Source organism: Chenopodium album, chromosome 14 (assembly GCF_948465745.1).
Source record: "Chenopodium album chromosome 14, dcCheAlbu1.1, whole genome shotgun sequence".
NCBI lineage: Eukaryota > Viridiplantae > Streptophyta > Magnoliopsida > Caryophyllales > Amaranthaceae > Chenopodium > Chenopodium album.
Window position 1 is genome coordinate 21,270,450 of NC_137847.1, and position 16,819 is coordinate 21,287,268.

General features: G+C 35.8%; 1 protein-coding gene across 1 annotated transcript; it reads right to left on the reverse strand.

Annotated features, from left to right (window-relative positions):
* Nucleotides 1-2,697: 2,697 nt before the first annotated feature.
* On the reverse strand, nucleotides 2,698-16,297 carry LOC145580142 (uncharacterized). Its single transcript, XM_081637503.1, has 15 exons — nucleotides 16,161-16,297; nucleotides 14,591-14,706; nucleotides 14,385-14,496; nucleotides 14,129-14,278; nucleotides 11,721-11,825; nucleotides 7,152-7,235; nucleotides 6,703-6,818; nucleotides 4,253-4,354; nucleotides 4,054-4,167; nucleotides 3,898-3,954; nucleotides 3,738-3,804; nucleotides 3,611-3,664; nucleotides 3,456-3,530; nucleotides 3,334-3,369; nucleotides 2,698-3,178 (listed from the first exon to the last, which is right to left on the reverse strand). The coding sequence occupies exons 2-15, from the start codon at nucleotides 14,608-14,610 to the stop codon at nucleotides 3,053-3,055; spliced, it is 1,218 nt and encodes a 405-aa protein (XP_081493629.1). The 5' UTR covers nucleotides 14,611-14,706; nucleotides 16,161-16,297; the 3' UTR covers nucleotides 2,698-3,052.
* Nucleotides 16,298-16,819: the final 522 nt, after the last annotated feature.

Sequence of the window (16,819 nt, forward strand, 5' to 3'; positions counted from 1 at the left end):
TTTAAATGGTCATTTGGGACCAAAATGATTTGGTGGGTTGGACAACCTCGTCTATTGTTTACTCCAAATTAAATTAATCAAACTAAATATTAAGAGTCAAGTGTTTGGAACTGGTTACTAAGTATGTTGAGTCAATTGAATTTTTTAAGTGTGGAGTCTTGATTAATGAATTCGTTTTGTATGTTTATTTACTTTAATTAATTGAGCATGTTAGGTTTTGTACGTTGTAGCTTGTATGTACTCAGCTTTGCTGATTGTGTGTTTTTGTGTGTGTTTTCTTTTGGTCATGGCCTTCGCCTTTCAATAACCCTGTGATGATCCAATTATTACACTTGTATTATTGGGGAGCAGTATTGCACAGGTTAGCTTGATGATGTGAGGTTCGGGGATTTGACATACGCATTGTCAAGGGATTGGTGTGATTGAGAGTATTCGTTCTTTGTGTTGAACTTATCTATGTTTTACTATTTCAATTATGTTTTGGGATTTTAAATATTAGTTTGGTTTAATAAGGGCCTTTATGGTTCCAATTTGTAAGCTTTGACTTATTGGTTTTCTAAATTATATTATTTTAAGATTTAAGTTGGATTTCCGCTGCAATACTTTGATAAAGCCTTAACATTTTAACACGTGGCGGTAACATGCCAATGGTTCTCCTCTATTTTTTTTATTTAAATTAATTGGTTTGGAAAAGGGAGAATTATTGGGGTGTTACAACATGAGTGACAAGCAATCAACAAAGCAAAATCAAAAGAAAGCAATAAAAATAGAGAAGAAAAGGTAAGGATTGCACATTAATTGATAATGAATGTCTACAAGCATGATGATCAATCTTCCTCTTCAAAATCCAAGCTCATCAATGGTGAAACCCTCACTTTCTCTCTCTAAACTACTCTAATCCTAAGCTAAACCTAGATAGAGAAGCTAACCTAAAAACTAGAGAAAAGGATCTTAAAAGAATAGTAGATCCGTACAAAACCAAGCCTCGGGTTTTTATAGAGCCGCAAAAATAAGCCGAACAGAGGTCCGACGCGCGCCCGCGCTTGTGTGGGTATGCGCGACTTGTGCTGCTGGGTGTGCGCCCGTGCTGTTGGGATGCATGCCCGTGCACGGCCAGCGCACATCCCGCGCGAAGGTTCTGCCTTCTTTCTTCATTTGTGCCCTCTGTTTGAGCCCGCACATAGGTTTGCGCGCCCGCGCACCTCGCTTTTTTCGAATCATCTCTTTTGATTGCTTGTATTCTTCTTTGCAATTCTTGACTTCAAGTACCTAAGCACAAACACCAAGGGAAGCAATAAGGTAGGGCAACGATGCAAACACGCAATAAAGGCAAGAATTCAGCACATACGTGATTTTATCAAAAACAAATCGAGACATGAATGCACGCATTATTTGAACAAAACAACTATAAACAGCCTCAGACAAACTAAAACAAAGTAAAAACATTACCCTAAGATTGACATAAATGGCACTCATCACTACCACCAAGAAAGAAACCTCCAGCGCCAGATCACCAATAGCAGACAGGTGGATACGAAAACGACGGATCAGTTGTGAATTTGGACCACCACCACAAACAAGGTGGAAGACAAATGGTTCTGCGTGTGTTTCAACTGGAGGCTATTAACAAAGTCGGTCGATAATCGTATCAACGAAAATTGGGGTCTCTCACAACTAGTCTGGTAAGAGAAAGACTTGCCGACGATCGAGAAGGAAGACCTCTTACTCCGATCGCCGGCGATCCGCCTCAAGGCACAGGGGAAAAGCTGATTTGTAAAACCTAGGGGCTTGAACTCTGGTTTTTGGGGTTTGTTAATCGCGCATGTGAGGCGCGTTCAAAAGAATCTTGGTGTAAGAACTACTCACGGAGAGAGTGATTAACAACCATTATTATAAACCAAACATAGGGTATTGATTCAAACCATCTATACTTAGTATATAATAACACAAATATCACACAAACAAATAGTGTCACATGTTACACTTACCATTTAACTTTTTTTTTCTTTTTTTTTATTATACTATAATTATCAATAAAGTGAATTCATTATATGTAATCAATATTATTTCTTGCACATTCCCACTAAATTAAATATAGATTATATAATGTTAAACGGTTAAAGACTCTAAGTATTCCATAACTTGCATAATTTAAGTAACAAAACGAGGTGTTTCATTTTCTTAAAAACACACCTTAAAAATTAATCATAGAAAATAACTTGTTCAATGCACTGAGCCACTAACCAAAAAGCTAGTTTTGAATCCATAACTCAAACTAACCTAAATTTTGTGAACAAAATACCCTGTTGATTTAATGAATGGAAAAATTGAAACTAATCCTACCTTTGCCTCTTCTTCTCAAAAACAAGGAAATTTTGTCAAAAACTATCAATTAAAGCGCGTATTTTGAAAACAAATACCTAATAATTTTTTTTTTTTTAAAAAAAAAAACTACCACAAAGTTGTAAAAAGTTTAAATAGCACTACTACTCTAACAATCACTTTTTACTTTTTGAAAATCTGAAAAGAATCTCACCTTTGACCCTCATTTGCACTATATAATCCCTTAACTGGTTTGTAAAATTCCTAACCAATTTTAGAAGGTGACTACCACGTGTCACCTTCTGATTGGCTTTGTTAATTAACTTTTTTTAAAAAAAATAAAGGAGTAAAAAAAACAAATGAATACTAATCTAATTCATTTTTTAATCATTACTTGTATACTAATCGGTAAGCTTTTGCAAACCATAGAGTTACATGGTTCATTTTATTTAAATTGAGTACAAAAACCTCACTGCGTACATGAAAACAATTTCCTAAACACAATCCTTCCCTATTCCTTCTGTATGTAATCTTGGTTCAACTAAATAAATTTTTTTCTAATTTTTTTACATTTGAAACCTTCCTTGACAGTTAAAACTTTTCTAGGGACATATTGCAACCCTAATAATTTAATCGCTTTATCACTTGCAATGTTGCAAAGATAAATCTACAAATCCTAAGCACCATTCTTCTCACGAAGGATCGAGCAAAACAGCTAAAACGTTTGCATCTACATCAATGTGGGATATCGAGCTGTGTTATTGATGGGGAATCCCAATGACTCATAATAATCTTTTTCAGCAACAGCAACACGATCTTGGAACATTGTCCATTCTCTTCTGCACCTTTCCTTAACCTGGCACATGAGAGGTAAAACTAATGTACTTGTATCGACTTTTAAAACAAAACAAATATATGAATCTTCATGCACTAGCGTTCATGTGTGTTCAGCATGCCTTGAAGTGAGATGCTTGCATGAGAGTGTAGAGTAAAAAGACAACAAGAACTTACCCCTACCCATGGTGCCTTTCCATTATTGCCTTCACCCTGTCCAAAATAGCATAAAAGGAAACAATTTATGATTAATGCAACAAGATAATTCAAACAAGGCAAAAAAGAAGACTATAACTTGCCTGGTTACCGAGAGATGGAATCCCTTGATGCACTATCCACTGCGAATCTATGACTCCAATCTTCTCGTGAGCCGGCTGGAGAGAAAGACAAGGATCAAATGACGAAATTGAATTAATGTAGTATGGGAAAAAATATGTGAAAATAATCAGAAGACCTCAACACACTTCCGCAAAGCAAAGTCAAGGCCCCATCCATGCACCAAGTCATTCTGAAAGTACACCACATTAAATTATGCTCATAGAAAATTGAAAATAAAAATCCGCAGATTACTGAACAGATACCTGAATCATATGCCAAACACAGCGCCAAGCATTTCTGGTAAAAACAGGTGCCATGATTTCAATGAAGCTGGTCATAAGAGAATCAGGGTCTAGTAAAAATTAAGAACCAGTAATAATCCGAATAAAGCCCAAGAATATATAACTATATTATATTACATACGCAGCACAAGGTGGCAACACAGGATCAGGGCACCATCCAGGCTTTTCTTCAGTCACTCTGGATATGCAGCACATAGAGTATAAGCCACTAAGTCAGCAAAAAAATCTTAACATATAATAGATGGCAAGGAGAAGGATAAGTTTAAACAATTCTTACTTGTGAACCTCACTGTCACCTCTTCTCTTCGTCATTTGCCATGTTAGGCCTTTGTCAGGCTCTAACCCAGGCTGTGAAATCTCCAATCCATACTTCTTTGCCAATTCAATGTATCTACAGCATAGCGAATGGCAACTTACAGATATAGTCCACCTAAATAGCATATAATTGAGTAAAATATTATTGTCAAAGAGCTCACTTCTCAGCATCAAAGTGTTCGACCCCAAGGTCTTCATCCCAAATAAATATGTAATCGTAAGCAGCTACCACATCTGGATGAAGAAACCTTTTAGCATACCACCTACAACAGCAAACAAGGGAAGGAAGAAAAAGATAATAAATAAGAAAAGTCATAAAAGTATAGCTTATAGAAGGTGAGTTGATGAGTGGCATTTATGCCACTCTTTTATCCTTTTTCTCCAAGGATTCTCCCCTCATTTGCACTTGTTTGAGCCTTTTCAAAGCGTTCTATCTTCGTTTTTGTGATGCTTTGTCTTTTCTCGTGTTCCTCCCCTCCCCCTTTTTCTTTCTTTATCTCTTTCCTCCACTATTTTGCTTATATTGTGTATGAGTGTTTGATCAGCTTGAATGAAAAGCTTGCATTACCTTCCCTGAGGCTTCGCTTATATTTCGGAATGCTTTGGAATAGGTGAAGAGTGGAGCATGAAGTGATTATGGAGAACCAAATCAGACTAAAGGAGCAGCCGCTCACCCCTGTAGGAGCGCCCGCTCTCATCTATAGGAGCGCCCGCTCTCATTTGTAGGAGCGTCCGCTCCCCTGGGTTCGATGATTTTGGCTTGACCCTCTAGAGCGCCCGCTCCCCCTCGATTGAGCGACCGCTCTCCTGGGTATTCCGTGCATTTTTATTTCTTTTTCTAGACTTAATTTAGGGTAATGAGAGGGGGGTATAAATACCCTTAATGATGTAATGAGATGATTATTCAGTTTTTAACCCTAATCTAGTGAGAGAAACTCTAGTATTTTAGAGAGAGAAAGTTGCTAATCTTCAAGTTTGATGATTGTAGTCAAGATTTTGTTCAAGTTTTCTTCAATCCAATGCTAGTAGTTCAAGTTTCCTTCTTCAATCAAGCTTCTTATTAGTATTCTCTTACTCTCTCCTTTTGTTTGATTTATTTGCTTTGATTTTATTTGTTTTCATCTATTTCTTGATAGAGCTTGTTTGATTTGCTTTTCCTTTGTTTTTAATCACGTTTAGTTTTGTGTTTATTGAATCCTTGTTTAGTTTTGTTATGATGGTTAGTTTCTCTTCCCTAGGCTAAGTTTTTAGCTAGGGGAAGGAGATGAAAAACATGTATTAATATTGATGATTGATGATGATTTTATGGACTTCATGCCATAAATTGATGAATGTATGATTTTTGATGGCTTGAGATTATTAGTAGCACATTGTTTGATGTTCTCTAATTTAGATGCATGAGTGATTTGAATTAGGATAAGACCACCTTTACTTTAATGATTGCATGAAAATGAATTGTTAAGTAGAGTTTTATGTGTTGTGCACTTTTAATCTCTCGATTTGATAGTGTCTAATTAGATGCACGAAAGTGATCTCAATTAGGCCAAGACCTCATTCATCGATTTACTTAGACAATTGCATGAGAGTGAGTTGTTTAGGTAGAATTTAGTATTCTATGGCATGTTCTTTATGATAATCATCGTTGTTCACCTTTGTTTAATCGTGTTTGACACCCCCGTACCCCTAGCGTTGTTTACCTTTGGTTTAATCCTTTTTATCTTTCTTTCTTTATTGGTTTAGTGTCCTTAATCAAATAAACCAACAAAAATATTCTCTCATTTACTCTTGCATTAGTAAATTTGATATTTAACTAGTGTGCTTCCTTTTGGGTTCGACCCTTACTTTTCACTAACTAGTTTAGTGAAGGTTTAGGTTTATAAATATTTAATTTGATTAGGATAGTAGATTCAACGACCTACTTTACCTCGATCATGAGTCTTTGGGTTCATTGATGTTAGTAGATTACATTCAATGAAAGGGACCAATTAATTATAAGCCTTCAATCATTCCCTTTCTCTCCTCTACTTGAATGGGATAGACCCAACCTCATTCCCCAAGCTAGGACTCCAAAATTTTCAAATCCCAAAAGACCAGCCATGCTAACAGATATAACTAGTAATAATGAAGGGAAATAATACAGCTGTCACAGCAATATAACCATCGTATCTTTCAATTATGATTTCTCAGCAAAGGCAAAGGTAAGCATATTATTGCTTCAAACAGGTCTAGTTTTCAGGAGGAAGGTGAGCATGATAAAGGTTCTATTATAATGGTTAAATATACTTCTCAGCGGAGGTAAAAGGTAAGCATATTTCAGCATTTAAAAATACAAAGTTCAAAAGCCAGTATATAAGAAGGAATCATCGATTGATTTTAAAATGACACCATTAGCACAGTAAGTTAGCAACATACTCAATGTACCCAGGTGGACAACTGAGAAAAGGCATACCTTAGAATAGTATAACCAATAATTCCCCTTAGAAAAATAGAATATATCAGTCATTACAACAAAAGCACAGTTTCAATCACAATTGTAGAATTGCTTCTGATGAATCACTAAATAGCACCCTCTACTTTTTTATATGGTCAGTGTCAAAAGTAAAATGCTTACCATTTAGTTTGCTTACGAGTGCTGACATGGATAGCTCGCTTTGACCACTCAAACTCATCCCATTCAGTTGTCCTCCCATCATAATGAAAGAGGATAATAGTAAAGTTCTCTGAAAACTGCAGTACCATATTTAGCGCAGGAGATGGGTATAAAAGATATAGTAGGTTAGATTTACGCTTTGTTTGAATAGCGAAAGAGAAGAGAAAGGAAGGGGAGGGAAAGACAAGCGGAGGAAAAAGGCAACTTCCGTTTTTTTTCCAAATCTATCCAATTTTGGAGGGATTATGCTTATTATAGAGGGAGGGTAAATGGATCTCTCCCTCCCCTTCCTCTTCCTTCCCCCAATCCTTTATCCAAATAAGGGAGATGGTCCATCTCTTTTTCTCTTCCCTCCCTTCCTTTCCTCCCATTTCCTTCGATCCAAACAAAGTGTGAAAGAGTAGCCTAACCTTCTTGATGCATGCATCTACATTGGCTCTTTGATCATAGCCAACGGTAAAAGTAACAAGGTATTTAGGTTTACTCGTCAGGTCCTGCAAAATTTCTTCAGTCATGGATGTCTCAAAAAGCATAACAGACCAATGATTTAATTATTAAATTGTTGTGATAGTTCCTTCAGGAAATTAGGAAGCCAGGACAGCAGAATAATCATTCAAAAGGAGTGGATTTATTGAAAAATAATCACAACATCAATTAGTTGCTACCAATGTTGGAGTTTATGCATGCAACCAAATCCATGAAGTGCATTAGAGCATCATAAACCTTTTCAATACAAAAATGAGAAATGACAAGGATTCCCAAGCAAGGGCAGGCCTGTACTTAAAGCCACTACAAATGAAGTTGAAATAAATAAAAGGAAAAATTGCAAAAAATAATATAACCTTTGGCCCGTTCTTTTTTAATAATACAACCTTTAGATTATACATTAATATTACAACCTTTGGGGCTTGTTCATTTAAACAGGCAAAAAACCTTGTAACCAGATGAACCGGTTACCTTTGACATGTGTCATTATATAATCTGTCCAAACATTAATTTTTTTATTTAAAAAAAAATAAGTTTAGATTAATTTTATTTTTACAAAAATAAATAAAACCCCTTGCCCCCTTTCATGTTCAGCCCTTGCCCAGTTGCCCTGCTAGCCGCCGGTGACCAGGCCACATTCCTCACCCCAAGCCAATCTCCGACCACCCCCGACCCTTACTCTCCTTCACGACCCTACTCGTTTGGTGTCTTCTTTGTTATGGTTGCTCTGTTCTTTGATTAGCTTTGCGCATCATGCCCATCATCACCGTCAATCATGAATCTCACCAAAATCAACGGTGGAGGGCGAAAATGTTGAAATTGGTGGCAATTGCTTATTGGGGGTGGCAGATTGGTGGTAATTGGTGGCGTTGGTTGTGATTTGATGCGCAATTAGGGCATTGGTGATGCAGTGGGGCTTGCATGTTGGTGCGAGGAGAGGGAACGGCAGCAAGGTTGTAGTTCGCTGTTGTTCGTGAAGGAGAAGGGAGCTCTGGTTAGGTGGGTGGGGTTTGTGGGAGTTTTTGGTGGTGGGGGTTGATTGCGGTGATCGGGAAAGTTTGGAATCGGGGCTGCAGAAGGGTTTGGTGGAATAGGGACTGGTTGGTGCCTTGGTGGGGTGTATGGGAGTTTCAACCTGGTGGTAGGGGTTGGCAGCGGTGGTCGGGAAGGGGAGGAGGTGGGGAGGTGGTTCTAGTGGTGAGGATGGAAACCGGAGTGGTGAAGAGGTGGTGGGAATGGGTGGATCACTGGTGGTGTTTGGGGGAAGGAGAGGAAAAAAAAAGTAAAATAAAATTTTTATTTAAGTCAATCGTATAGTAACACGTGCCATAGTTAACCTGTTAAACGGCCCCAAAGGTTATAATATTAATGCATAATCCAAAGGTTGTATTATTAAAAAAGAACGGACCAAAGGTTGTATTATTTTTTGCAATTTTTTCTAAATAAAATACCATGATATCATAAGAATAGGATAATACTCTAAATTGTCTATGACCTACTTCTGCTGACTTAGGACAATTAATGGATTACAACATACAAATGATGATAGGTTGATGTTTCTAATAGTACAACTTTTCAGTCTTCATGGGCAACATATACAAGCTATATGATTCATTATATTAAGGAAATTTGTCAAATAACACCTTTAATAACACCTTTAATAGATGACTTTTTGTGAGAAATAAAATCACCTTATAAATATAATTGGCAAGAACCCCATTTATATAAAATAAATAAAAAAAAAAAAAACAATTCACATAAGACTATTGCTCAAATTCCAACCATTTCTACTTTCAACCTTTGACCACACCCATGGGAAGCACTTGATAGAACTTCTATCCATTTTCATCCTTTATTTTGCCTTCTCCCTCCATATTTCAGTCACCTATGCAACTCTTTATTCTTCAATAATTTCTCACAAGAATTTTTGGGTTTTATCTAAAAAATTTCTTAACCTAAATGTTGCACTAAACTCTAACTAACAATTGTCAAAATCTTGAAATTTGAAAACCCTGAACCTCCAAACAAAAAAAAAATGTGAAAATATGTGATTTGGGAAATAATATTCTATAAGGAGATTAGGGGTGTTCAAAAATATCCGATCCGAAAATCCGATGATTCGATCCGGAATTTCGGATATCCAATCCGGTTTTTAAGGTTTCGGATATTTGGATCGGATATCCAAAAAAAATTTCGGACTTTTGGATTGGATACGGATCGGATTTTGTCCGAAAATTTTAACTAGCCGATCCGAAAACCCAACTATCCGATCCGAAAATACGACTATCCGATCCGAAAATCCGGATATCCGATCCAAAAATTTCGGATCGGATTTGGATCGCAATTTCTCTGATCCGAAAATTTCGGATATCCGAATTTTCGGATCGGATCGGATCGGATTGGATATTCGAAATTGAACAGCCCTTCAGGAGATGAAGAAGATTGAAATTAGTTTAAAGCAACGTTACAAGGAACGCGGTACGGTGCCACGAATCGCGAACTGATTCGTGCGAACCGGAACGCGGAACAAACGCGACTTGAGTCACTGGTGGTCGCGAACTAGAGCACCGAAGGTGGCGACTCCTAGTTGTGGCCGATCAAAGACGGTTGTTCTGCTTCTGCAACTTCTAATGGGTTGTTTCCCGACATTTATAGTGCAATGTTCTCTCTCTTCCTTCTTTCACGTGCATCTGCTTATTTAATTTTTGAAATTTTTCTGACTTTTTTCTCTCTCCTCTCTCATGTTTTATATAGCAGTAACATTTTATAAGGGTGGTGGCTAGGGTTTTGTTTCAATTGGTGAATGGGCTTAAACCTCTATCAACAACTGGACCTTTTTTTAATGAGCAACTTGGGCCTTTTATTTTATATACTAATTTTTTAGCAATCCGCTCACCTAAATACATATTTTATGGAGGAGTTATTATATACTTGTATTTATTTTAATTTCTAATATAAAATCTATTAATAAAAATCACCTATATTTTTTTTATTAATTTATTGTTTCGTAACCCAATCGTACCAGATTCACCACGGGTAGCGTTCTGCGTATTCGTTTCCGTACCACGTTTCAAATCGAATCACGTCCCTTGTAACATTGGTTTAAAGAGATGGAAATATAAAAAGGTGGTGGCTGTACAACAAATGCAAGCAATGAGGCAACAACCCAACCCATAAGATTTAACAAAAAAGTAACTAAAATAGAATATGATATATTTTCTAGGTTGTATTTTGATTCGAGGTTTAAGAATGTTGTGGCTTTTGATCGTAATCATGATATGTAAACTGGGTGATACTTGATGGATTAGCTCAATTAAAGTTGGACCATTTATAGAATTTGTCCTTTATTTGCCAAACTTTGGCTGTTGTTGGCAACAATCATAGGTCATGTGAGTACCCTTTAAGAAGTGATATGGAGGGACTAAGGCTATGTTCAGTTCACATGATCTAATTTGATTTGATCTAATTTCATTTCCAGATTTGACCAAATTTTGACTTAATTGTACACTAATCCATAGGAAAAAAATTTATATAATGAGATGTCATTAGATTTATATTAACATGTATTTTCCAAATATGAAATTTTCATAATTTTTTAAATCATCGAAAATAAAGATATTCAACAATAGATAATCGCAAATAAGAAGATGACTTCTATTTCAGAGAGAGAGCTAAACGAAAGATAACAAGCATGAATTTTCGCTAGCCACCAAGAAAACTCAAGCCCTTCCTCAGCTTGGAAAAAGCCAGCTGAAGCTTATGCTAAACTTAATCAACTGGTTAAATCTAATTATTTCTGAAATTAGTTGACATCGACTTAAATAGGTTGAACTAAAAATAGCCTAATTTCATTAAAGGGAGAAGAGAAACGACTCAGAAAGGAGTTTGAATTTGGATGACCATATACATTGTCATGACTGGAAAATGTCGCCATTGGGAGTTAGAGAGACGAGAGGAAAAAAGTTGTGAGGTAAGACCGTAAGAGGAGGAGGTGATGTAGGCGCAGAGTTTGAGGAAACCACCTGGCTAAGGAGAGTGGGATGGGAATTGAAAAGCAGTCAACATCGGGGAATACAAACAAAGGACTAGTTCAAAAAAAAGTACATGGGTTTCTTCTTGCCATTCTTTTTATAAAGTGGTTTCTCACATAAAATGTGGCTTTTGACAAATTTTCTAATATTGACTAACCATTTCTCAAGGAAACGCTTCCACTCAATCAACACATGTAAGTGCTTAACATCACAATAAACAAAAAACAAATTTTCATACAGACCACATACACCAATCACATCAGTTCTGATTACTCGATGACTCAAATACACCATGCTCAACCCCAATAGTGCCTTTTTTAACACACATTAATTAAAAAATATTATAAGAAAAGATAGCTTTTAATCATGTATTTTTTATTAATCATGTATTTTTTATACACATAATTACCTGGGAATCATACTTCTACCAAAATGTGTGACTCCACAAGATAGAAGACAAACCTCCTCAGGCAGACCCCAGAGCCTACGTTGATAGAAATCAGTCTCAGAAACCACAATTCCTGGGGGTAGTCTTTCAGCACCTCGTGGATTTGTCGGCAACCAAACCTGCAATCTCATGACAATTAGATAATAGCATCAGCATACAGTCAGGGCTGTACTTGAATATAATTGTTTAGCAATTGAGAACTTCCACATTAAGGCAAATGATGCAGCCAGAACTAAGTAGTTTACAGCCTAATTTACTTGGTCTAGGATACTTTTTCCGTGCAAAAGCACTGTCCACAAGCCAAACTAAGCCATTCTATGAAAATTTTGCAATTTTCTGTCCAAAATGTATACTTGAGGTGAATCATACAGCCTAGGTAACACAGCCGTATTAGCCAACACCACAGAAAAAAATGGTGGACTAAACTACATAGAACAATAGCATAACATTGATAAAAAAAAATATGGTCTTTCACACTTCCAAGAGCAGCCATACTTATGCAAACCTCTAGACCCAATACAGCTGACAAAATAGTTGCAGTGTTTAAAAGGTTCCTTTAACAATAGCAAGTAGTAGATTGCTGTTCTAGCTGGCAAATAAGAAAAGGAAGAAGTTTTTCACCAACTCTAACTGTGGAAACAACACTTTGGATGAAATTTTGGAGGGAATTCTGAACAAAGGTAGAGGTGTTTATAATTAATATTTCCACCATCTTTTTTTAAACACACCATTTTCCTTTTTAGGAAGTTGCATATTAATTTTACTATTTCTAATTTGTTTATGCTTTCATACACCTTTTGTTTGTGTTCACACAACAAATACCCATCCTACCTTTAGTTTTGATATTTACCCTTGTTGCTTCACTTTAAACCTCTTTCCTTTGCTTGTAATCCCATGGACATTTTTGTTATTTAATTCCTTTCTTAATCTTTGTGCCCAACAAAAATAGTGCAACTAAAAATAAAAATTAAAAATTAAAAACCAAAGCACGTACATCATATACAACTAGCATTTGGGGCAGCTAAACTATCTAAAGGACATTGTGGTGAAAGGCTATTAAATTAAATACCAGGACCTGGAACTAATAGATTTATTTCAGATAGTTGTTTAGCAGCTTGATTGAATCTATCCTTTTCCCTATTTTATTCATCCTTTCACGTCTAGTACTTATCAATTTCTTTAATGCTTGAGGTATGGTGATAATGAGATTATTATAGAGCAAGTTCCTGTCAATCTGAGGAAAGCCTAGAGGTGATAAGCAACCAGCCAAACAACTATGTCAATAAGGCACTAATATCATAGTAATGGATAGTTGTATCCTAATGCATATGAATCTTATGTTCTTAAATCCTTAAGCAATTTCTCTAACATATGTTACATCAAAGCTAGGTTATAAGAATGATATGATATAAACTTAGGATATCCACTGTTGAAATGTGATCCTAGGAGGCTCATCAGGGATCACATCATAGGATAGTGTTCAATGCTAGTATCACTTTGATTATAGGCTTAACTAATTATATCATTGGATGGTGCTCATGCTATTATCACATTGTTTATAGGTTTAACCACTCATATTATAGGGTGGACCTCAATGCTAGTATCATTTTGATTACTGGCTTAACCACTCACATCATTCTACTCATATCATAGAAAGTAGCTTAAATTATCGTGATTAGGTAACTGGTCATACAACAACCATCAAAAACACTAAACACAGCACAACAATAAACAACCACTAAAAAATACTTTAACTTACATCTCTTCCAACCTTCCTCAATTTAGACCATTAGTGATCAATTTGTCTATTTAGGTCTGATTAGGCTGGTGGTTGTGGTGGTAAAAAAGTTTTTTTTTTTCTTTGGTGTTGCATTTAACCAAAGACAAGTGGTTCCATGGTAGCACCTGAGAGAGTCAAGGTCGAAGATAACGGTGAAGGGGTGTCCTGGTGGTTGGCTGGTTGTGGTGACAAAAAGGGGAAATGGAGAGGGAAGTGATGCCGCTCACAATGGAGATGGAAGGGGTACTAAGTGGAGAGGGGCATTGCAGAAGTGGAAAGGAAGAGGATGGGAAAGAGGAGGAATAGGGAACTAGTGATGATAGTACCGAGGAGGAGGTGACGGTATTCACAAGGTTTTTATGATTATTGCTGTATTTACAATAAATTTTGGTTCCGGGAAGGGGGGGCCCTTACCCCTTCATTGGGAGTTTGATATCTGGACCCTAATAGATTAGTTTTAAGATTTTGTGAATATAGTTTATCAACAATAATAAATCTAGGGGCTCCATTCTTCAGAACTGGAAGCAAAGTCATCACTCTCTAAAGCTGGTAGAGTGACGTTTACATCAATAGTTAATTAGTGACACTCCTAGAATTGTAGCAATAGGGCATATGTCCTGACATATCATGATAAATACATACCGCTGTGTCATTCTGATCATGTGATGGGCCAACCTTTCTCCCTTTTAAAGTAGACCAAACATTCAACAGGGCTTGTGTTGAAAGGCCAGAATATTTATCTTCAATGTAAGTCAGATCAATTGAGGGAAAAAGAGGAGCAGGAAGGTTCATCTGTTACAAATAAAGTTAACACTATATAAATAAAAGGTTGTTACAAAAGTATATGGAAGTTGAAAACTGAATAAAGAATAAAATATTCAGGTAGATCACCACATGCCTTTGTCAAGGAGAGTGTAGGAAAAGATACTCCTAAGAAGAAACCAAAGACAATCCCCACAAAAGTAGTTAAAATAAGCCTCATCACACTGTTTAATTGTCTTAGGTTCCCACTGCAAATGAAGAACAAAGAAAAATAATGATCAATTAACAATAGATAATTATACAAATGCTTACTGATGAAAATTTTTAGTGTAAGAGATTAACCTGCGGAAAATAGTTTTCATTTTTTTTTTTCCTAAATAAACAGTCAAGCCTATAGAGTTGCAACTGCAGAAGCCCTATCCTCACAGCTATGTTCAATCAACATGCTCAGACCGTAACTGCAAACCGATGGAAGAAGACGATTATACTCAGAGACAATAGCAAACATAATGGAATAGGAATGAAGCACGTAAAATTGATAGCTTTTATCCCTCGTTGCCACAATAAGTCAATAATCCTAAATCAATTACAAATATTGTATCTCAATCAGATATTTTGTCAGAGGGAAACAAATTTTTTCTGTAACTCCTCAATGCATGCCCTTACCTCTGATGCTTTTTTTCAGCTATTCCATCAAAAAATAAATAATATTTATCACATAGAAGATAAAGTGAATTAATGATCAAGTTAAATGAATGCAAAGAAAATTTCAAATCCCATAGGTTATTCATAATTGGAAACTTTCCAAACTTTAAAACAAGAAAAAGGAACACTCCAGCAAGCCAAAATATCAACATTAATAATAAGGGAAGATACATGATGCTGATGAGTGCCTGAGAATCGAGGTGCAATTGTAAGAACACATAATGTTATGCAACTCAAAGTTGTGCAAAAGAACAAATGCCTAGTAAAAACAATCCTCTATTATAAATTCTTTAAAAGTGGCAGTGTCATTCAATCATTGTCCACCTTTTTATTGTAGGATCGTGCGACACATAATAGTCTTTTAGCAAAATGAGTGTCATTTATATACAAGATTCACGAGGCTACGAGACTCAAATGGACACAAGACCTAGAATAAGAAAGACATTGGATCGGAGCATTTAACTAGAGATTAGAGAGCATTGAGAGTTAAATACCTCTCAACGAAAAATTAAAATTATAAAAGTGTGTGCATTGAATAATCCCTCAACCCAATCTTGATCAAAACCTAGTTATTCCTAAGTAATGAACTCGACCAAGTTAAGAAGGCTATTGACAATGGATACCACCACACATTTTCATCAAACTGTTGAAAAAAAAAACATCTCAGGTTTTTTCGGGTTTAATTGCAACATTCATCTATTCTTTTATAATTAAAACAATCAAAAAATAAGATGATTTCAATGTTTTTCCACATTTATCAATGAAATCAATTCTCATATGAAAAGAATAGCAATAGCAAAACCCATCGCAAAAACAAATGCATCCCTCCCCACGCCGGAGAAGCGGCCGCCTGTGCCCAGGGAGAAAAAAAATTAATTTTCATAGTTCCATCCTAACATTTAAGAAATATAAACATAAGCATGTAAAATATTAGCAACCAGATTTGATTCAACTATTAAATTAGGCTCCGAAAATCACATAAAATTCATCTAGCTTCAGAATATCAACATAAATAGCAAAAAGAAAAGTCATAGCAACAAAATCGTTCGTTATAGTATTTTATAAATTCAACCATTATGATCAATATTTCAATAGTCTGCCTTTAGTAGAACCCTAAATTGACTATACTAACAACTAATAGAGATAGTGTGAAAACAAACCCTTGATTGTGAAAATTGATATTCGATGATTAAATTAAAAATATAACCTTTGAAGCTGTTTTAATGGAGGAGAGACCTCAGAAGCCGAGTCAATGGACAAATCAGTGCAAGCTTTAATGGAGGTGAGAAAGAGAGAGGGGTGCAGCATAAAAGTGAAACTTTCCAAAGTGAAAACAATGAAATCAAATATATATATATATATATAGAGGAGGGCTCTTATGAGAATAGCTCCCTTATATGAGAAACTCACTTATGTGAGAATAGATCTTAGCCGTAGATTAGAATAGAATCTAACCGCCCAAAACGTTCTACAGTAATGGCAAAATTGTAATTTTGTTTGCTGATATACCCCCTTCTCTTTTTTCACTTTCACTGATCTTTTTCTCTCTCTAAAATTAGGTTTTTCTCTCTCTAAATTCCATCTACTCTCTAAACCCTAGTTCATGCATGCTACTTCGTGAATCAGAATATGGTTTCGAATCAAATTGTACCAACATCTCCAATTGTTACTTATGAAAGAAGGTAATAAGTTTATGTTTATGAATTTTGATTATATTTTTTCACATTTTTCTCCTCTTTTTTTTGTTAATTTTCGTTAAATTTTTTGTAGATCGATCGATTCACAATGTATGGATAAATCTCCAATACAAGCCATTTGTCCATCAAATCAGTAAGTAGCGATTTTATTAGGGTTTAATTATTTGAT

Coding starts and splice junctions, on each gene's coding strand:
- LOC145580142 (XM_081637503.1), bottom strand. CDS start 14,610: ATGAAAACTATTTTCCGCAG. Junction 4,355..6,702: donor ACTCGTAAGCAAACTAAATG/GTAAGCATTTTA, acceptor TTGCTGTTGTAG/GTGGTATGCTAAAAGGTTTC. Junction 3,665..3,737: donor GTGTTTGGCATATGATTCAG/GTATCTGTTCAG, acceptor GTGTACTTTCAG/AATGACTTGGTGCATGGATG.